Source organism: Carassius auratus, chromosome 29, assembly GCF_003368295.1.
Source record: "Carassius auratus strain Wakin chromosome 29, ASM336829v1, whole genome shotgun sequence".
Lineage (NCBI taxonomy): Eukaryota > Metazoa > Chordata > Actinopteri > Cypriniformes > Cyprinidae > Carassius > Carassius auratus.
In genome coordinates, this window is record NC_039271.1 from 12,718,760 (window position 1) to 12,741,718 (window position 22,959).

Genomic DNA, 22,959 nt, shown 5'->3' on the forward strand with positions numbered 1-22,959 from the left:
AGAGAAGGTTTCAAAGTACACAGCTGCACAAGAAAGCAACGGCAAGTTTCACTCCGCCAGCTTAACTACTGAAAACCATTTCTTTCAATAACCGGTTTATTCCATTCTGAAAATATCAAAATATATAGGTACTGATGTAGGCAACAATATAATGTACAGACCCAGTCTATACAAATGTTAAATTTGCTGAGAACTACTTTTTATGCCATCAATGACCCCCTTCAATTCTGAACAACTCCTCGTCTCATTATACTAATTCTCTAAAGCGAATGACAACAAGCGGGAAGTGCTTCGAGTGAAACATGGGAACTGTTCATTCATTTATCCTTCCCCTCCACCTGCTCAAACCCAGCATCATTATTATGGCAAGGACATATAGAAACTCTATTTACAACTGCATGAAATCCAATCGAGCTCATTGTGTTCTCGCGGGAGAGAATTGTAGGGGGCTTGGGCAGCTGTCCCAAATATGTTCCAGGTTCGATGCTGTCAGTTACCACAGAATAATTTCGACCTCTTTCAGTTTAAATTAAATAAAAAACGTGTTATATTTAATACGTGGTTGTGGTCTAACTCGTCATTTATCATTAAGGGGGGGAAACCGCGAACAATAAATATTTAAAATCTCTGTACCTGATTTTTTTTTTTTTCTACAAGTGGTAACGGAGACACATGATGGCGCCATTTACGTTCTAGTAAAGTAAGCAGTTTCAGTTACCCGGATGAGCGTACTCGCGACAGCACATGGCCAATCACAATCAAGTATTCCACTTCCACAAGGGGCGCCTATAAAGTGGTTTCATCACACTTGGCTAAAGCTTTACTTCAGAAACAGGACATTTTAAAGTTTATACCAGAGCAACGTCTTGAAGTAAACTTATGCTGTAAGTGGATGACTGTGAACACATATTCTTGTACAATCTGAGGAACGAGACAAAATTATCTTACGTGGTAATAAACAGAATCGAACCCGGGACAGACATATTAATATTAAAATAAACGTTTTGCTGCTTTTTAAATTAAATAATAATACAGAAACAATCTGTTAAAGATCTATAGTTGTGTAACAGACTTGATAAATGAATACAAGGCTTCAGACTCTCAAATGTAAATGTACAGAAAGTCCAGACACGGGAACTGAATTGAACAGCAATATTTTGGTTGCTGAAGATCACATAAATTAGAATCTCTACAAATATGTAAAATAATATTGGTTAAAGTTAAAAAAAAGATTTTTTTTTTTTTTAACAGGTGAAGAAAAAGGCAAATACATACTTTTGGCTTTGGAAACAAACCTATTTGAACATGTCATAGATATAAGAAGCAATGAGAGTCAATTTACACTCCAGAGGCAAAGATCATGAAGAGCGAAAAAAATAAAATTAAAAAATACAAAGCGTTCCAATGCTTGATGAGAGAACACTTCTCCACACTAACACCACATTAAGTGCAAAATAAATAATGCAATATCCCAATCCTATAATCCAACAGATTTGGTACCATATTAAGCTTGCAGAGATGTGACATGTGAAAAGTGATAGCCAAAAAATTCCTGGAGCGGGGAAAAATAATCACATCATTATAAAAATATTAAAAGAGGTTGATCTTGGTTATTTCCAACGAGGGCTACTGGAAGGTTCTGAGACAAGTTCAAAAAGTCTTTCTGACAGCATATAACAAGAGTTCTGATTAAAAAAAAAAGATGCATAACACTGTCCTGTGGAGTACTTATGGTATAATATACTACAGAGTTTTTGGCCTCTCCGGGAATTGGGCATTGGTGTTTGATACGGATACAAATAACATTTTGGGGACCAGTTTTTTAGAGACTAGAATACATTTAAAAACAGACAAAAACAAGCATGTCTGCTTTGAGGCAAACCCTTCTGTCCTGTTACAGGGATTCTGAAGGATTTGTAACTTAAGGCAAAGGTTTTTATGATTACTTTAAGCTTTTTGCTTTAAACCCATGATTAAATTTTTGGCAAGCTTGAAAAATGCACTAGAAAATTAGGTAGAAACGGTTTAGTTGATCTGAGTGGAGGAAAAAAAAAAATGGACAAATGTAATTTAATACAATCAGAAGGTCTTGACAACCTACCTAGAATGAAAAAAAAAAAAAAACAGGTGCTTGTATATGCATGATAAATAACGTATTGCATGCAATGAAAAAGTCCAAATAAAAACAAAAATCAAATAGGTACACCCCCACCATTAAGGTCTAGTTTCCAAATGAGTCAAATTTAAATTAAATGGCTAAACATTACTGCACAAGTGCCAACGTGGACACCATGTCAGAGTATTAAGTCATTCATTTGTGCCTCAAAGCACATCAGAACATTCAAATACACGATTTAATAAGATCAGGGCATAATAATGTTTCAAAGTGTACTTGGCGGGGCGGCGACCTGTGCAGAAACGTGACAAGCATTACAGAGCATTTCAGTTGTGCTTCAACATACAGTAAATTGTTGTCAGGCAACAAGGCTTTCGGTTTTGCATGAGGATGTTCCAAACATTACGCCGTGAAGGATGAGCCTGTGCTTTCCAATTAGGACCTTCACATCCCTGTTTCCTACCATCCAAGGCTGAGCGCGAAAAAACGAATCCAGAAAAATTAAGGAAGGGACACAAACCCGAGGAAAAAAGAAGTCCTGACAGATCCTGTAATCACACGGTCACTGCTACATTTAAAACTGTGCATATCTCATACATAGTTGAAAGGATTAAAAGACTAACACCTCTGAGCACTGTACTGGTTTGTGTTATATGCCCCTGGCTTCCTCCTCCAATTATGGGCTGATTGGCAGTATCCAGGACCAATAACATGGCAGCATTCTTTATTTAAACACCAAAAGTGGTATTGAGGTTTGGGGGTTCAGAATGGAAGAGGCGGAGAGTGGGTCGGACTCCTATCCAGAGCCTTCAGACCGGTCCGTTAGGTGTGATCTCAGCTGAAGAAGGGGTTTCGACTCTGTAGAGGCATCAGAGAGAGTAAGAGAGGGTGGAGGGCGCTTTTTATCGATCATATATAACATCTGGTTGATACACATTCACTATTACCTCATCTCCGTCACAGTGGTGGCATCCGACTCTTCTGTAGGTGCTGAAGACTCGCTATTGCCTGCGATGCTGAGCTTCTCCAGAGCTTCAGTAGGCATCTCACTGCACAGAAAAGAGTGCAGCACAAACGTTTACCACTAAATACTTTTACACCTTTACGGAATCAAAATTGCTATCACAATTACGACACTGACAGGGATCACTCTTCATCATTAAAGGGAATGTTCACACAAAAATTAAAATAACCCCATCATTTATTCACCCTCAATCCATTATAGGTGTATATGACTAGCTTCTTTCAATTGGAGTTGATTTCAAAAAAATGCCCTGGCTCTTCTGAGCTTCATAAATGGCACTGAATGGGGCATAGAGGCTAATAAAGGACTTGTGAAGCGAAAAGATGCGTTTGTGTATGAAAAACTAAAACTATATAAATATTTAAAACTTTATAAACTTTAATCTCCAATTTCCGGAAGCTTGAGTTTACGGTTTATAAACTTTTACATATGGATACTTTTCTAACACAAATGCATCGATTCACTTCAGAAGATCTTTGTTAAACCCCTGGAGCAGTGTTTGATAAATGGATGCAAATTTTTTGGGCTTTAAAAACTCAACCCCATTCACTGCCATTGTAAAGCTTGGAAGAGCCAGGACATTTTTGAATATAACTTTGATTTTGTCCATCTGAAAGAAAAAAAGTAATATTCACCTAGACTGGCTTGAAGGCAAGGGCGAAATTTTCATTTTTGGGTGAATTATCCCTTTAAATCATTCAAAACTTGATTTAATTCTTTGGACCAGTAGATTAAGTGTCATTCTAAAGGTGCAGTCACACAAGCAAAATTTTATAGACAAAAAAAAACAACAAAAAAACGGTCATTAGTATAGCGATGTATGAATCATGACAACAAAGTCACTTTCAATCCAATTTTCAGATTCAAATTCACAACAACCAATTTAAACCCTGCAAAATCACCCTTACAAAATTTCTGACTGAACTGATTCCTATTGAAATGACTGAAGTTTGTCTGTGAAAATTCGCCAAACTACAGTAAATGTGACCGCAAGAGCCTGAATGGGATTCACTTTTCAGTCTGGTCCGTCGTATTTATCTCGCCTATTTATCTCGCTTTTAAGTGCTTTGTTTAGAGAGCATAACTAAATGATCATCACACTACAGGTCTTCTGTCATTGATTAAAAATGTGAATATTATTCCCTTGCTAAAGACATGAGAAACCTTTTTTTTCCGTATCTACATTAAAACACTATTGCTGCTGTAATGCACCCATGTTCTTACCTCATGGTTGCTGTTGTCTGGTTGGCAGGTGTTTTAGGGGGACCCTCTGTCTTATTTTCTCCAGGGTCCTCTTCACTGTCTGAGCCTCCAGATGAGCTGCTGTCTGAGGCCACCAGAGGGACTTTTTGCCCAGGGCTTCCTTCCCACGCTCCAGTAGCCGAACCACTGCCAGCCACTGCAAAAAAATTAAATAAAAATATAACAACTAAATTTCAACTTTGTTTTTCTAGTGTATCTACCTTATCCATATTAATGCACCATGCCATTGCCATGTAAATGTAGGTGGTTATTTGTTAATGTTCTGGAGTTTCTGATGTCAAGGACTTTAAAATGATGCATTGGGCTATTTTTTATTTTAGGAACAGAATATATTTTTAGGAAAGCTGTCATTAAGAACACACCACCATAAGCTAACCTTAGCAAAAACAAATATGTTTAACCAGAACGCACAGTGATCTGCATTTGCAATAATCAGTCCCTGTAACATTCAACGTTATTGAAACACTTTTTGTGTAGTAAGGGTACAGGGGAAGAAAAAACTAAGTGCATGCAGAATTCTTTAGTTAAATGTATATGCATAATATGTATTTTATAAAAAGACAATATATATTCTTATACCCTGCTTTAAAGGTTCACAGTTTAAGTTTACAATTGTGACATACAATGTCAAAACATTTTGATCAGAACAAAAGAATTACATCAGCTTAATATCAATGAAAAATGAAGTATTTACAAGATTCCTAAACAAAACAAAAAAACGGTAAAACAATAAAATAAATACAGATGTTGAACATTCTCAGAAGCTTTCAACTTGGATTTCACAGGTTTTTCAGTTTGTATTAATGTTTCGTGTGGGATCACAGAGACCGCGATGCGAGCACTGCCCCAACTCTTTACACGGGACGTGGCAAGTGGCAGAACCAAGGTGCCACCCGCGCCGCGATCCCGGGGGCGGACGTTACAACACATAAACATCCAAATGACGTCACACTTCAGCTTTATACACAGAGACGGGAACAGGAAGAATTCTTTCATCCTCTATTACTGGCAGCAAACTATATTAATGCTAATGATAGTGGCGTGCCTTAATGCTAGTATTTCCTGTCACTGTTTAAGTTCAGAGATGAAGACTGCAATCTAGCGGTCAGGATATGAACTCAAAACCAAACAACTGACATGAATCTTTTTTATTTATTTATTAAATCTTGATATTCTGTTTTTGAGAATCAATACAGTATTCCCAAACTAAATATCACGATACTCACGTGTATCGATATTTTCTTACACCCCTAAAAGTTACAGTATGTTTTCACAGTACCGTATTTTGCGGACTATAAGTCGCACCTAAGTATAAGTCGCATCAGTCCAAAAATACGTCATGACGAGGAAAAAAACATAAGTCGCACTGGACTATAAGTCGCATTTATTTAGAACCAAGAGAAAACATTACCATCTCCAGCTGCAAGAGGGCGGTATAGAGCAGAATAGAGCGCCCTCATGTGGCTGTAGATGGTAATGTTTTCTCTTGGTTCATTTCTCTCGGTTCATGTCAAATTAATTTTGATAAGTTGCACCTGACTATAAGTCGCAGGACCAGCCAAATTATGAAAAGAAGTGCGACTTATAGTCCGGAAAATACGGTACTCTAAAGATCGAGGAAAATGTGATTCCCCAAGATAGTACCACTTTAAACATTTCATCTGGTAAATTTAAGAAATAAATCTTGGTTAAAACTGTGTCAGTGAACAACTACTTCCCACGTTGTGTATTAACAGAGTTAATATTCAGACAGACTCAAACACTGCATACTCACATTTTTTTTCTTGGCCTTGTTGAGGTTGTCCCTCACTCTGGCTGGACTCTGTGCTGTAGTGTAAAAGCCAATGGATTAGCACAGATAAAGGTATTCCCATGATTCAAACATCCAAACCAACCAATATAGCCTCACTTTAACTAACATTACAAAGTGTCGTATGTAGCATTATACAACTTTCTTTAAAGTGGAGTGTTCTTTACCTGCTGAAAGGCTGGAACTCAGTGAAAGTTGCCCAGCTTGTGTCCTGCGGACCCTCACCTTCCTGCTGAGGGGAGCCACCCCAGGCGCTAGAGGAGCTCACCTCGGTCTCGCCAAAACTCGCCGTCCACCCTGGATCTGTGCACATACCCAAATAATGTTCAATGAACAAATTCACCTGAAAGATTCAGAGTTGTGGGTGATGTTGTAGCACTCACTTTGAGTCTGAGCTGCTGCAGACTTCTGAGGACTGGCCTCTTCCTCAACATCCTCTTCCTCAGAGCCCGACCCGCGGCCTCCACCCCCATTCCTCACAGCACTCTTGGGTGAATTATCTGAAGAAAGAGACACCCCGAACCTGGAAGGAATAAATATAGAATGTGAATTCAATGAACAAAACAGGAGAATCCATTTCCTCAAGCATATCAATGTGCTGTACCTCGATCTGGATTTGATTTGTGTTGCATAGTTTATTTCTTTCTCATCCCAGATATCCTCTTCTTCCTCACAGTCATCGAACTGCTGGATTCTTTCTTTACAACACGCTTCAAAAGCTGCAGCATTGGCCTAAGGGAGCACAACAATCCGAATAAAGCATCAAAACAAACCCTTCATCATTTGAATAATATACAATGTTTCAGTGGCAGACACTTACACTATGATCATCTGCATCTATATTGAAGTTAATTTCAGCAATTCGATCGAACGCAGCACTGCAAGATATAAAGAGGTCTCTCAAAGATCATACTGACAATCTTTACCACAAAAACATATCAGCACTGCACATCAGTCTATGTCTGTGTAGCATTCAGATATAAATGGCAACACCTACCATTGGATATGAGAAACATTGATATATAGCACTCACTTGATATTTTCATCATGCTCACTAAACTCTTCATCATTAAAACCAAACTGATCCACAAAGTTGGCGGTCATCTGCTGAATCTGGTAATCAGAGAATGCCTGAAAGTACAAAAAAAAAAAATTTTTTTAAAAACATTGCTTAAATGTTTTCCAATCAGCTGTGAGGAAATTAAAGCAGACTTGTGCTGGCTATTTATTGGTTGCTTCTTACCTGTTGGATGGACAGATCATTGGAGAAAGAGCTCTCCATGTCATCATCTTCACTAGATGAGTGTAAGTTATGGGTGCTGACCTGGAACACAGGATGAGAACCAATCAGAAATCAGCATCAAACAATGTAATATTCTCAGAATGAAAGTGACAGTGACAAAACACACACACAGCTCATAATGAACCCTGATAACTGATTTCCTTTAAAATGAACCAGTTTTAAAGCCATTTTGGCCATATTTTAATGAAAAGGTAGAATAACCAAGCATCTCTGAAATATTTACTGTTATCATATATTGCAGTAAACACATTTGTAACTCTTTCTTAACATATTTTGAAAGGAGAAAAAAAGGCACGATCATTACAATGACTACATTTAAATATCTTATCCAATATAATGCACCTGTGCAATAAATGCAAAGACATTTGTGTAAATGTTTCCTTACCAGATCCACTGTGTTTCTCCTGTTGGTCTCTCTCAGGGTCTCACCCACAAAACCCTCCCAGCGGCCTCTACAGTCCTCTGGCAGCTCTGTGGACATACAAGTGATTACGATCTCAGTAATCACACTCCTATCTCAGGCATCATTATTTTATAAACTATGTGGCTCTTGTGACATATTCATGCACAACAAACCTTTAATTAGGTCATTAATTTGAGAGTGAACCAGCCCCTTCTCCAGGTTTTGAACCACAGTGTTTGCAATTCTTGTCAGGTGACCCATATTTCCCTTCCGCCTTCCCCCTTCAGCCCTGGAGATGAAGGTAGAGAAACTACAATCAGCCAACAGCAGAAACTAACAGATACTGACACAACAAAGGATATCAAAATGAGCTTCATGGGAATATCACACATGTGTTAGAGACCCACTGCTTAGAAATCAATGACAGCAAATAGATGAGAGGCTCTTACTGGATTTTGTCATTTTCCTCCCAAGCATCCAGAATCCTTTGCACCAGCCGGCAATGCTGAAAGAGCTGAGGAAACAAAACAGCCAAAGATTGAGAATAATGAACAACAGGAAACACACAAGGGTGTAGGTAAAAGGACAGCCAAAAAAAGAGAGAGAAAAAAGAGATAAGAGAACATAAGGCAGCAAATAAAACTGACCTCTACTCAGGAAACTACTCAGGAGTTATGAGCTATCATTCATTTCTGTGGCACAAATGGTGGGGGAGGAATCACGGGTCAAATTTCAATACTTAGGCTCAGTGGTTTGTTCAAATTCCTGAACCAAAGTAAGCTCAATACATTATTGTTCAAAATTCACTAAGATCTTTTTCACGCTTTTGAACAGTGTTCAAGTCTTTTTTTTTTCTCAGCATGGCTGCATTTAATAAAAAAATAAAATAAAAAAATACAGCATTAACAGTAATATTGTAAAATAATATTGCAATTTAAAATAACTATTTTATTTTTATATATATATATATATATATATATATATATATATATATATATATATATATATATATAATGTATTTATTCCTATGATGATAAAGCTGAATTTTCAGTAGCCATTACTCCAATCTTCAGTGTCACAAGACTAATTTGGTGCTTTATCAAACATTGGTAATAATAATGGCGGCTTAATATTTTTGTGGAAATGTTATGTCCTGTGACATAATTTGTACTGTTCTGGGTTCAGTTTTTTTTTTCTCTCCTGTGCTGCTGCTCTAATAGGAGCTGATTACTGGCACCTGATACCCGTTTGCTGATGAACAATTATCTCCTCATTCATTGGCTCCTCCAGAGAGGAAACCAGCTAAAAGAGCCATCAAGAAAGCCCAGTGGAGGAAGAGAGGAAAGAAGAAGGTTTGAGCCATCTCTCTCTCAGCATAGACCTTCTCTGCAGCCTCAGACAAGTGTTGCTAGTTGTTGTTTTGGGTGTTTGTTAACTGCATGTAATCACAGACAGATTCAATGAGGGTGAGATCAGATCTCCATGTGGAGCTCTGTCTGTTGTCAGACTGCTTGTGCATTCAAAAATCTTACTAGATTATTATTAACATTAAATGGCAAAATTAATTTCTGGAAATGTAAACTGATATTTTCTACTGACACACTAGAGCAAAATACATAAATAACTTGCCGAACACTATTCTTTGGGGTGAAAGTACTAACGTGCCTAAGACCTTTTGTAAACTGTTTTTATGTCAAAGAACTGCACAGCGACCCCCATGCTTCTTGCGTACATTTCGGAAAACCAGGACAAATATTTCAATCAATCGCTCAGATATTTAAGTTCGGTTCGTACCGTTTACATAGGTACCGGTGGCATACGGGCACCAGGTTTTGGTACCCAACCCTAGTGTTAAGTATTGAAAGTGGTGCATGCATTCATGACCACCACTAACAAGGCCCCCTACATTGTTTCCTTAAGCCAATATGACAACAGGCACTAAAAGGAAGTGGTCATGATCAAAAACACATATGATCTAAAGCAGAGGACATACATTGGCAACGAGAGCATCTTGAATAGGTGTGTTTGCTGGGTCTGAGGTGCTGTTCTGGCCCGGTGTTCCCTCCTCCACTTGGCTGCCTGTGCCTGTAGCTGGTCTCTCCTCGTGGTTCTGCAGACCTGAGTTCTGGTGGTCTGCATGGGCAGAGTGGTTCAGGATGGATGCCACACACAGTTCCACTTGCAAGTGCAAGAAATTATTCCAGGTGTATTTAAAGAATAAATCCTGCAACCAGAAAGCGGTAGAGAGGACAGAAACAAAAATGATGAAAAGCGAGATCGCCCACCCACAGCCAGCTCATAGTGTTGAGTCTGCAATATTTGATGCGTGTGCGCAAGTGATTTACCAACAGCAGGTCCATGGTGTTGAGTCTGCAGATCTCTTGGCAGATGCTGAGGTCACAAGTCTGCAAAAGAGAAGCCACCAGTTTGGCCACATGAAGGCGGGCGCTCCCCAGGGGCTGCTCCAGGACGCCCACTGTAGTGAGTATTGCACTTCTCTGTTCCACAGCAAATGTAAGGAGATTGACACATTGTTAGAGGGCTATCAATCTCAGCATTGCACAATGATTGTGAAGACTGAAGCTCTGTTCCAGAACTCATTGTGCTGCCAACAAACACTGACACCCTTTATGGCAACATTAAAATTATGCTCCCGAAGGCTCTTCCAAAACGTTCAGCGGCAATATTTACATTTACATATATGGTGAATTCTTTTCATACAGACTTGCCTGAAAAAAATGTCCATTCCTTCAAATAATTGAGTGTGCCATGCATTTTGAGACCTCATGAAGTACAGGGTTGCCAACTCTCACGCATCTGGCGTGACACTCAGGCTTGGACTTCAGCGTGAGATTGATGCTGAAAGCGTGAGTGTCACGCCAGATGCGTAAGAGTTGGCAACCCTGGAAGTATTTTGCTAGCTTAGAAACATCAGAGTTTCTCAATGAGCTTCTTGTGAAGAGTACTATTTAAGTGACACAGGGTTGTCACCAATGTAATGTATTCCAAAACAGTGACTTATGAGGTTTTATTTCAGTTATGCACTCAGCAAGGCAGCTTAAGTATGGAAACAGAGCAACAAACTTTAATTGAACACACAAACAAAATTAGAACAAATGGTTCAAAGCCCTGAGATTACATGTATGCCCAAAGGGAGTTTAGTTGCGTGTGTGTGTGTTGGTACCGTAGGAGGGTTCAGCAGGAGCTGCTGGAAGTCCTTTAGATGAGGCTCAATAGCACGTAAAATACTGCTGTTGACAGTGTAAGACCTTTCACATCCCTGAGAATACAGGTCCATCAGACCCTCCAGCCTAACAACATCAGACACAGAGATAACAGAAGGTCAAAGTAAGAGTTAAAAAAGGAGGAAGAACAGCAAGCATCCAGGCATGACTTTTTATTTTAGGATTAATTATGCCCCATAATGGATGAACTCACCCTGACCTTCGGGTCTCCAGTAACGTAAGAAGCACTTGTGTTCCATTGACGACAGATGCTTCAGTCCTTTCCCCTTCGAACATGTTCTTCAAAAGCTCTGCCACATTCTCCTGACTACAAAGACATAAGCATGCATGGATAATAAACAAAAACAGCCTTTTTATATACAAAAACAAATGGCTCATTACATTGCACAACTGTGATCTTAGATAATCAAATGAGGCACTTACGACTCTAATACAGCGAGTAAGGGGTCTGGTTCAGTGACCTCTGACAGCTGATTGGCCTGGTCTCGACTAAGTCGAATGATATCACAAAGAGTCTGGGATGCATTAGATTGTCTCTGCAGAACAACAAAGTGGAAAAGAATGTCCTCAGTCCTTTTTTAAAACTTCAGTAACTGAAATCATGTGGGCTGGAGGTGAAAGGTTCAGCAGAGCGAGTGATATTTTGTACCTCTTCATCTCTGCCTGTGTGCATGAGCTCTGTGAGTCTCTGGATGAGTCTCTCTTCATTCAGCCACTGCAAATACATTCATTCACAGATCAGAATCACAGCCCCGTAATGAGTAGTGGGGATTCAGCCAGGGCTTGAAAGATAACAGTCAGACTAAATGCAGGTCAATGTCTCATTTAAGCACCCCATTTTAGCTTCGCTTTAATAGCTTCTGGTCCATTTTGTTGGTTTTTAAATCCATTAATGATCAAGCCCCCTCCTAACTTTAAGACCTTCTTACCTCTTCTCATCTAACAGATTTTTAAGATCTTCTGACAGGTCTTTTTTTTATTTGTCCCTCATTCCCATTTAAAAACTAAGGGAGCTTTTTCTGTTGCCGCCCCCGTTTTTGGAACCAACTGTCTCTAGTCATCCATCTTGCACCTTCTATTACCATTTTTATTTATTTAGCTTTCCTTTACTCTGTTCAGCACATTGGATAGCTGTGTTATGTTTAAAGCTGCAGTAGGTAACTTTTGTAAAAATATATTTTTTACATATTTGTTAAACCTGTCATTATGTCCTGACAGTAGAATATGAGACAGATAATCTGTGAAAAAAATCAAGCTCCTCTGGCTCCTCCCAGTGGTCCTATTGCCATTTGCAGAAATACATTGCTCCTGTTAAGAAACAACCAATCAGAGCTGCGGTCCGTAACTTTGTTTGTGTCGAAAATGTAGAAAAAATGTATATAATAAGCGAGTACACCATGAATCCATTTTCCAAACCGTGTTTTTAGCTTGTCCTGAATCACTAGGGTACACCTATAATAAGTGTTTATATTCAGACTATTTTAGATTGCTTCGGGGGTACCGCGGCGGAGTAACCCAGTAACTTTGTGATTCTTCATAGACATAAACAGAGAGTAGTAGTTCCGGCTACGATGTTCTTCCACAAGACGCAAGCAGTTCTGTTTATTAACCGCTAGAGCGTCAAAAGTTACCGACTGCAGTTTTAAATGTGCTATATAAATAAAATATACGTACTTAAGCAGCTGAATCAGTTATTAAAGGGGGGTTACAATGGTGTTTCATGTATTCAGAGTTGTTCACAGTGTTAAGAGATGGATTCTCATGCTAAACATGGCCAAAGTTAAAAAAAATATTTTAGAAGAATGTGAGAATTTCTGTGCCGAAAATCTTACTTCCGGGTTGGTACAAGTTTCGGCTGTTTATTTTTCAATCGTGGATCTAATGACGTAGACGAGAACGGAACTCCTTAAATGAGCATTTCTCTCGGAAAAGTGCGCCCGTGCACACGTTGACCAGAGGAGACCGAGACATCAACGCGCTTTGAAATCGTTGCCAGCGCTGCATAGGATTTGTTCGAGAATGCCTCCAAATAAGTGCATTTTTGGATGTGAGGGAATGTTTACCGTGTTCAGCTTCCCCAAGAACCCAGCGTTACATGGACAGTGGATGCAGTTTGTTTTTCTGGGGCAGCAACGGAGTGTATCAAGTGTATCAAGAATGTTTTATAAACAAACCAAAGTCGACGCTGGATTTGCACATCGTTTGATATTAAAACATGGAGCCATCCCTGTGATAAAAGACTCCATTCATGCAAGTACAATTGCATCAGATTTCTGTATGTTGTTGGAAATCAGCACGTAAGTGAATATATGTTTATGCAAACAACACGAAACATCAGTATTATAGCTCCGCTCACGGCACAGAAAAGAATCGGAAAGCTGCATTTTTCTTTTAGAAATATGATAAAACTAAAGACCTTTTGGTTGCACTTTATTTTACAGTATGTGTACTAACATGTACTTAAAGTGTACTTACAGTGTATTTATCTAAGAAAGTTCTGGTAACACAAGGTAACTACATGGGGTAGGGGTTAGGTTTAGGGGTAGGTTCAGGGTTAGTACCTAGTTATTAAATAGTTATTGTAATTACAATAATATGTACATAGTATGTACATGAGGAACAGGACTTTAAAATAAAGTGCTACCGACTTTTTGGATATATGAAGTATGCAGTACTACTCTATAGATACTCAAGATTAACATGAGATTAGGTGAAACTGTGTATGTTATGTACCCTTTAATGTATAATTTATTAGTTTGCTTACATTGAGGACCTCCATCCTCAAGAGGGCAGGCTCTACACAGCTGATGAGGCGCAGCAAAAGATCCATCATGGCCGAGGCATCAATGTGATTCAGCACCAGACTGATGAAGTTGTGTTTTTTCCTTAGGAAAGAGATTACCTGCGTGTACAATGACAGACAACTTACTAACTATACAAATCAGACAAATAACCCCCCATATCTCCTTTTTGCCATTTGGTGAGTGCATTCATATTCTGAGCTGTATGGATCAGTTGTGCATACCTGGTCTGTTTTACGTGCAATCAAGTTGCCAATGGTTTTGCTGAAGAAAGACGCCAGCAGGGGATTGAGGGGTGGCTCCTGCTCCAGAAAGTGGTAGAGCTTCTCCAAAAGGGATTCATCTCCACCCAGCTTATCATTGATAAGAGCCACATCAGAGGTCAGGAGCTCACAGGCAATGTTTGGAAACCTGGATAAACAGCACCCAAAGAAAAACTCTATCATACAGTAGTTACACGTTACATGTGACAACTGGCAACACTATCAAAAAACAAATGCAACGTGCCAAAACAGTCTATGGTGACTTGGACTTTAGCATTACAAACAAAGCCACTTTCTGAGTTTCCAAGAAGGCATTTCAAATGAAACTAATTTGCTCTGTAGTAGGGGTGGGTGATATAGCCTCAAAATTATATCACGATATTTCAAGAATATTTGCAATAACGATATTTATGACAATATCGAAAAGAAAAACATGGAACAACGTTTTATTGGTTATTGCAGCTGGCAGGCAGCAGCATTTATTAGTGCAAACAAAATGAAAGGCATTTTCAATCCTTTTCCAATGAGCTACTGTCATCGATGACAGACTACCTAATTTGAAGTGTAAATCTATTGTCAAAGTGGCAGCAGCAGCAGCAGCTGTGTGTTCGACTCGAAGCAGACAGATTGGTGTACAGGGCTGTAGCTGGGGTTTTTGGGGCTCTAGTGCAAGTAGCTGGGCCCTGTTTGAAATTGTGTAAATAGCAATTGTGCAAATGGCATCGTCTTTCGGCCCGACCCTAGTTTCACCGAACAGCGCGCAGGTGCTGAATAAAACTTTTCATGTATTTTTGTGCTTGTAGGTTTAAACTGGCAAGTGTATTAGTTCATTCAGGCACGGGAGGAAGAGAAGAGCTCTGTTTGGTGTTTGCACGGCTCGGTTCGCGAACTCTGTCGAGTTTTTCCGCATCTTCCATTTTGAATGCTTTAAACTGGTTTAAATGTTTAAATTAGCAAGGCTTAAAACTCGTGCAATTTATAAGCTTTCGTGACCGTCTCCTTTACGCTGGCCTTGACATACCCCGATCAGTCAGCGCAGCGCTGCTTCAAGTAGAACAGACCTGTTGGGTTTGTGGTGTTGTTGTTGTGCGTGCTAGGGAACGTATAGCCACCATACGTCATCACGTCGCTATATTATTGATATTGTGATATGACACTTTTTTTTTTTATCATGTAAAAATGTATACTGGTATTATCGTGGATGGTATATGCCACACCCCTACTCTGTAGCACTACTTATATTCTGTCACTCAGATAGCATTATAGTAAATATTAGTCAACTGTGCAACAAAAGAGGGTAATAAGCTCTGCTTCAGTGCCTTTTATTCTAATGTATGATTCTACATTTGACAAAAATATCACCAAACCAAAAATCTGGATCAGTGCAGCTGTGAACACATATCAATCAATGTAATACCATTTCACAATCCTCAGAGAGAAAAGACATTTTGAGTGAATCCGCTTGCACATTTCAAGACAAATTATTCTGCTTCCTACACACAAGAACCAAATGATTTATTTTAAATGAACTGTAATCTCTCTCTCTCTCTCTCTCTCTCTCTCTCTCTAACCATTTGGTCCCAACAGAGCGCCAAAACTTCAAGCCTTCAGAAAATGTGTTTTTCATATATTTTATGTTGAACACCACAACCCTCACAAACACAGCAACTCTGATTTGAAACACAAAAGTTGCAGGATGCAAGAGTTGTTACTTGTAGGGTTGGGAATCATTAGAAATTGTCCGGTTCCGGTTCTATTAAAAAACTATAAAGTGAATGGTGTTAAGGAAAAATGCACAATACTCAATCAATACTGTTTATAACTTACTTGCGGCTTAATTTAAAGGTTGACAATGGCAATATGCAACATATTACACTATACGGATCTTCATAAGTAGGGTTGGGTATTGTTAGAAATAGTGCACCAAGTTGAAGTCAGAATGTATATTACTGACAATATGGGACAAATATAATGTAATTTAGTGGCGGCAGGTGCTGCGTGCTCCCAGTACATGTACAGTCAGACAAAACAACGTTTCTGTTATTTGCTTTGTGACATCCTTTACGGGAAATGCCGAATTGTCAGAACACCAGTGGATAAAGGCTGCTCACAGTGCTTGGTCACGTGTCCCACCAGAACCATTTTCGGAACTGAAACTTAGAAATAACAATAATAATAATTCCTTACATTTATATAGCGCTTTTTCTAAGCACTCAATGTGCTTTACATAGTCAGGGGGTATCTCCTCATCCACCACCAGTGTGCAGCATCCACCTGGATGATGCGACGGCACCCATTTTTAAAGACCACAGAGAGCCAGGACCTCGGTTTAACGTCTCATCCGAAGGACGGTGCTTGTTGACAGTATAGTGTCCCCATCACTACACTGGGGCGCTAGGACCCACACAGACCTCAGGGTGAGCACCCCCTGCTGGCATACCTAGCACCTCTTCCAGCAGCAACCTAGTTTTCCCAGGAGGTCTCCCATCCAGGTACTGACCAGGCTCAACCCCTGCTTAGCTTCAGTGGGAAACCGGTCCTGGGCTACAGGGTGACATGGCTGCTGGTAAATTACTCACGGTTCCGGTTATTTTCAAAACCGGTTCTCGGTTCCCAACCCTACTTACTATGGTGTACAGCACTTATCGCCATAACCCCGCTAAAAATACCCATGCTTCTTACATCCATTTTGGAGAACCAGGACAATTATTTTCAACCGATCACTCAGGAATTTAAGTAGCACTGAAATCTGCATTCTGATTCAGTTCTAGTACATACCCGTTACATAGGTACCAAAGTGGCAATGGGTTTTGGTACCCAACCCTAGTTGTTACACATCACCTTTCAACGCAAACATTTCCTCTGTTCCTCTGCATCATCCCCTTCATTTGCCATTTTAAAATGCACACCTCTCCACTTCTAAATCTGCACTGTCAGTTTTATTAGTCCTCCCGTAACCAAGAGCTCAAAGCATGCAGGGTCTACCAATGAACACCACATATGCCATACCCGTCATAATTCTGCAATTCTCAGTAGCAGTCGGAATACTTTTTACTGCCAGCTATATTTACATGTAAGTAATTGGTTATTTGCAGTGAAGAAACCCTTAATGTGCTGTCTTGTTGGTCAAAACTAGCAAAAAGAAGGCGCACAGCCATATCTCTGTCTTACTTGAAGCGAGTTTTCTCTTCCAGGTCAGCAGGGGGCTCCTCTGTAATAAGGGTGACCAGCTCCTGCATACAGTGATCCTTGGAGAGGAAGAGCAGGAGTTTGCGGTTCTGTGCTTTGCACTCCTGCAGGACATCCTCCTCTTCCATCAACTCCCTCAGAGTAACTCCCTCTCGATCCAGCAGCTGGTCGATATGGGAGGTGTTGTTCAGGTCAAACTTCCAGAACATGATGGCGGCGGTTGCTGCTGCAGCAGGAAGCCCAGGCCTAAAGAGAAGACATGAATAAAAAAAAAAAAAAGGCACAGAATATTTCTTTTAAAATAAAATATCTATTGCAGAGAAGGCAATCCCAGACTATGAATGAAAACAATAAACACAACAAAAAAAAAATCCAAGGTGGTTGACGCATTGAACAAAATGCAGGCAAGAAGAAGTGCTTAAGCTTTTTGACTCAAATGTCTCGTTGTCCAACACAAAATTCAAAGATAACTTGATATCATGGCCTAATGGTTAGAGAGTTGGACTTGTAACCCAAAAGTCACAGATTCAATACTCGGTATCATCAGAAATTGTCAGTGGTGGAGTGGATGACCCTTAATACCACAACCCTTGAGCAAGGCACCAAACCCCCAACTGCTCCTCGGGTGCCACAGCACACCACCCACTGCTCCAGGTGTGTGTTCAAGGTATGCATGGGCCAGTATGAGATTCTGACGGTATGATAACCTTAGATAAAAAAAAATATCATGGTTTCACAGTTTACAGCTCTAAAATGTGTTATTTTTAAATGTCTGGGTAAAAAACAACAACTTGTTTTATTTTCCACTGAACACAATACATTTTATTTTTAAGAAGCGTATAACATTTTGGAACAGTAAATAATTAAAATAAATCAACTGATTTTCTTAATTAAATTAAGTGCAGTCACTTAAGTGAGCCTAAACCAGCAGCTCAATCGAAAACATAAATCAAAACATACTTTTTGTAAAAAAAAATTAGATACATTAAAAAATGCAGTCATTAAACCTGCAGCTCAACAAGGTTTTTGGAGACATTCTCACTTTCTACAAATTCCTCTATCAGTCCAAGGAATGTTCACCTTTCCTGGATTAAGTTTGGAGCGGTGAGGTACAGGGATGTGCACACACAAAGAAAGAGAGAGTGTGTGTCTCTCTCACACTCACACACACACACACACACACACACACACACACACACACACACAGTCCCTTCTTACAAGACTCAAACAGTGGCAAAGTTAGTTTTTGGTTTTTTAAATGTTGTGATTTTTAACAGATGTAAACAATGCCAGGAGGCTTAAAAGTATAAGATGTGATATCAGCTAAATTTAAGTATTGTACTAATTCGCAGAAAAATACAGTTCGTACTTTAGTCTGCTATTCCTAGCTCTGTGAAGTAACGTGAGGGAGGAAACTAGTTGACGTTAGCTAGTTAATTGGTCTGTTATCTGACTCGGTAGCAAGCCAAATAGTATTTATTTCAACACTGAAAGAAACGATGGGAGGGTCTCGGTCTTGATCGGGGGCGAGTGTATGACATCATTCACTACACAGAGCCGTAGTTCACTGACAAGCCAGATGATATCGAGGTTGAAATAAAATGTGATTCATCTGCAATTATGAACGCGATTTTGCCTCATCGTCAGTGAACAACGGCATTGTGAATGGGTGTAGAGGATGCTGCTAAATCTGACAGCAGGTGATGGAAATTTACTACTAATCCATGCCCATTTAAAAAAAAAAAATTATTTTATTTATTTAGAATTAGATGATTGTAAAATTGTAATAATAATTTATCAATTTAAGTCATATTGTAGTCATCTTGAATGCCCCCTGAAAGTTTGTTGAAATTCCTTGTGGGCTCTGAACCACTTATGAAGTTCCATAATGGTTAGGGAGCTGTCTTAAAAGCGGCTGTCTATGTAGGCAACCTAATAGTTTTTGGAACAAAGCTATTGAGTGGTGCTGGGGGGGGGTGCACTAATAGTGATGGAAAGCAGAACTAACAGATGAAAGAGAATCTGGAGAACATAAAAACAAGGAAGCGGATAATAATAATTGATGGACCTTTAAAGCATCCAACTAACACATCCCACTCGAAACAAAACATTAAGCAACTGGAACACGAAGAGCATCTTTCCTGCTTTCAGTACTGATTGAAGTCACCTGGGCTGTGAAGATTTTCTAACAACTCTGGTCATGAACAAAGCAGACCTTTCCCACAACATGACTGGTGCCCACGCATAACACCCTGGGAGATACATTGATTTCACACAGCCAGGTAGGCTTTGCTTGCTCAAAGAGATGCGATCTGTTAGTAAGCCTATGTAAAAGACTCTTCAGGAACATTAATAGCTTTTGTTAAATGAATATCTTTTTACCAGCTGATGAAACGTGTGAATCCTTAGTTACACCTCCTCCACAAGCAGACAGGCATTTGAGTGGCAGAATGCAGACAGCACAGAATGACCTAGCATTAATCTGCATGAGGTCCACTTCCCACCAGGCCTTCCTCGAATACACGTCTCAGACGGACTGACTCTGGAAGAAAAAAAAAAAAAAGAGAAAAAAAGTTCAAATACTAATGCAGGCACAGTGTGACAAACAATTTGAACTAATGGAACAAATAATACAAAGTTAGTTTATCAATGTATGAAACCACATTGCATCATATAGTTTAGGACCCTTGAAGCACAATATACTGTGCAAGACTAAAATCAGAACTATGAAAGGTCTCATGAGCCCTATACATGTTTCTTCATCAGAACAGATTTGGAGAAATTTAGCATTACATCACTAGAGGTGCTCACTAGTGGATCCTCTGCAGCAATTGGGTGCCGTCAGAACGAGAGCTCAAACAGCTGATAAAAACATCACAATAATCCACAAGTAACCCAAAAGCAAAAAAAGCCAGTTCAAAAGTCATCTTTCCTGAATCAACAGAGAAATATGCACAAATAAGCACTCTTTACAAGTGAAGAGAGTCCAAAACAGTTCTAAACAAATATGTTGGTGGATTTTAATATGAAAGGACAACAGGGGATGGAATTTTTTTACTGGAAGAATTTATGGATTAAGACGCTATTAAGGCGTATTTTGGCAAAAAAGTGAAAGTTTAAAGTTACAACACTTTAATGGTGGATATATTTCTTACAAACATACAACTTTTGACTTCATAAGGCGTTAATTGATCATCTGGACTTCTGTGGATTGTTGTGTTATTTTTAACATTTGTTTGAACTCTCATTCTAACGGCACCCATCCACTGCAAAGGATCCGTTGGTGAACAAGTGATCTCAAAACCTGTTCCAATGAATAAACGAATTGTTCGACATCTTTGATGGCCTGAGGCGGGAGTACATTTTCAGCATTTTAGGTTAACATTTCCTTTAAGTGCCATCATATTTACCATCGTGGGGTGAATTTTTGCGGACAAAATACACGCATTGCATGTGTTCTGGAATTCTGCAAGGAGGATGAAAAAAGAGGTTCAAGATCAAGATTTACCACGCTGACCAACCCAAACCTATTTGGGGAAAAAAAGCTTCATAAAATACAGACCGTTTACTTTTTTGCCTGAAGTTTAATACTTTTTTTTTTGGACCTTTAGATCAAATTATAGGAAGTTAAACAAAGTTTGAAGCACTTTCTTCCTAAATGAAATGCGCACCTACTCCACATCTCATGTACATATGGCACTCTCAAAACGGTAGCTGGTAACTACATACTCATTTGATGACAAATGATACAGAGAGGACATACCGGAAAGAATATCTATCATTGATCTGAAGATGTGCAAGCTGAAGTACTTCTTTTTTTCTAAGTGGCCAAAAAAAAAGAAGAAAATAAAAGCAAATGGGACTTGTTTCCTTCTTTTATGCGGTAATGACTGTGTACGTGCAGAGCTTAGTGGGACAATAAAAAGTGAAGAAATCCTCAATGAACTCTACACAGGAAAGCAAATCATCAAAAATAGTAGCAGGCAGCCGCATCTGCACACAATACGAGCTGCCACAAACAACAGACACGAGCGGGGATGTTGCATGAGATCTCTGACAGCAGCTGAGGTCAGATAAACTGGCACTGATTGCTCAACTGTCCAGAAGCTGCCTCTTGTCCCGACCCCTGGACGCCCAGAGGGGGGTTCAAGCATTACAAAACTTCAGACTGGATTGCATTCGTCATAGTGAACGATCGTGTTTTACAACACAACAGCTGGAAAGGATGAACTGATTCGGAGTTACTCATGTGGCTACTAATGAAAACATGATTTGAATCAAATGTTTACAACAGACGTCAATGACATACCAGATCGTTTTCACACCTTATAAAGCCGGGACGGGAAAAGAGCACTATCAAATGCACACATGTGACGATGATTTCAACGGTTTCAGTAGAAAACCTCCGCTGTTGCATGTTTACAACTGGGCCCCGCTAGCAACTGTTAGCATCAGCGGCTAATATTAGCGACAAAATTGGTTTCCGTATTTACAAAACAACCCCAAACTCGACCGAAGCGACTCAAATAAACACCCGTTTTTATCTCAAAACTGGTTAATAGAGATGCTAATTGCATTTGATTTCATTTAATGCTAAAGAACGGGATGTTTTCGGTTTGTTTGTTTGCTAGCTCGTCTGGTTGACTTCAGCCGAATCTCTCTCTTACAGAAGTTTCTTCCCATCTGAGGAGAATCAAAACGACACATTTTCGAAGTAAAACACTCATAAACAAGAGTGGTTTTGAGTAAAGCAGAGAGGATCGGCCCCGGCAGTGCTATCTGCGCATGTAAACAGGTTTTGCATGACGCTTACCCCCGCGGTGTGTGTCTTCAGACAGGCTGCTGGTTGTCGGTTAGTGCTGGTCTGGCTCGTGCAGCGGTGCTGCTGCTGCTGGCCCGCGCGGCGCGCGCTCTGTGAAACCCCGCAGCTGCCACGAGAGCGTTTTCCTCTCAACTATCTGCCCAAAGCGAGAGCCATCGTCCTGCCCAAAGTTGTTTTCCACTGTCTTGTATTTATAAATAATTTTAGAAAATTGCTCCGCTCTTAATCACTACGTAGAGTTATCTCGGCCGCTCACGAGCAAAAAGAGGGAAGGGGGGGAGGGGATCGAAAAATAAAAAAAATCGTTCATGTGTTTATATTCAAAATGGCGAAATTCTGTCACAGACGCGCGCGTGCACGTGCTGTCAAATTACTCGCCTTGCCGCGTTCATTCCACCAGCCTTGACCAGACGAGCATAGATTCATATAATAAGAAGAATGAAAACTGGAGATTGTTCACATACCACAAGCATTATATATCCACTGACACATGCTGAGAGGCTTCGCCTTTTATTTGAATATTTGCCATGTTTGATATTCTTTAATCATCAGTTCCGTACCCTCTACTTTTCCCCCATCTTCTTTAATAGGACAATTCCTCATGTATTTTCACTCTTATACGTCTTAATTTCGAATGAAATTGATGTCTTGATAGCGTATCAACCGATTAAAGGAATAATTGCTATTTCTTTCTTCTTGTATGTTGAATTAGCATTAATA

At 39.6% G+C, this 22,959-nt stretch overlaps 1 protein-coding gene across 3 annotated transcripts; it reads right to left on the reverse strand.

The window, feature by feature from the left end:
* Nucleotides 1-82: 82 nt before the first annotated feature.
* On the reverse strand, nucleotides 83-22,538 carry LOC113048104 (serine/threonine-protein phosphatase 6 regulatory subunit 2-like). Of its 3 annotated transcripts, XM_026209638.1 has the most exons (25): nucleotides 22,231-22,538; nucleotides 20,828-20,883; nucleotides 19,800-19,959; nucleotides 17,400-17,663; nucleotides 14,190-14,376; nucleotides 13,929-14,066; nucleotides 11,814-11,879; nucleotides 11,588-11,700; nucleotides 11,358-11,471; nucleotides 11,104-11,230; nucleotides 10,265-10,417; nucleotides 9,913-10,143; nucleotides 8,369-8,433; nucleotides 8,093-8,208; nucleotides 7,902-7,987; nucleotides 7,457-7,537; nucleotides 7,247-7,344; nucleotides 7,034-7,091; nucleotides 6,818-6,945; nucleotides 6,597-6,736; nucleotides 6,381-6,516; nucleotides 6,178-6,230; nucleotides 4,365-4,539; nucleotides 3,064-3,165; nucleotides 83-2,974 (listed from the first exon to the last, which is right to left on the reverse strand). In XM_026209638.1, exons 4-25 carry the CDS (start codon nucleotides 17,624-17,626, stop codon nucleotides 2,926-2,928), a joined length of 2,643 nt encoding a protein of 880 aa, XP_026065423.1. In that variant the 5' UTR covers nucleotides 17,627-17,663; nucleotides 19,800-19,959; nucleotides 20,828-20,883; nucleotides 22,231-22,538; the 3' UTR covers nucleotides 83-2,925. The 3 variants fall into 3 exon arrangements, with proteins under 3 accessions (XP_026065423.1, XP_026065424.1, XP_026065422.1); XM_026209639.1 differs by lacking the exon at nucleotides 20,828-20,883 and having other exon boundaries at nucleotides 11,364-11,471; XM_026209637.1 differs by lacking the exon at nucleotides 20,828-20,883.
* Between the last annotated feature and the right edge of the window lie 421 nt (nucleotides 22,539-22,959).

Coding starts and splice junctions, on each gene's coding strand:
- LOC113048104 (XM_026209637.1), bottom strand. CDS start 17,626: ATGTTCTGGAAGTTTGACCTGAACAACACCTCCCATATCGACCAGCTG. Junction 10,418..11,103: donor TCCTGCTGAACCCTCCTACG/GTACCAACACAC, acceptor GCTGTGGAACAG/AGAAGTGCAATACTCACTAC. Junction 6,946..7,033: donor TAGATGCAGATGATCATAGT/GTAAGTGTCTGC, acceptor GTGCTCCCTTAG/GCCAATGCTGCAGCTTTTGA.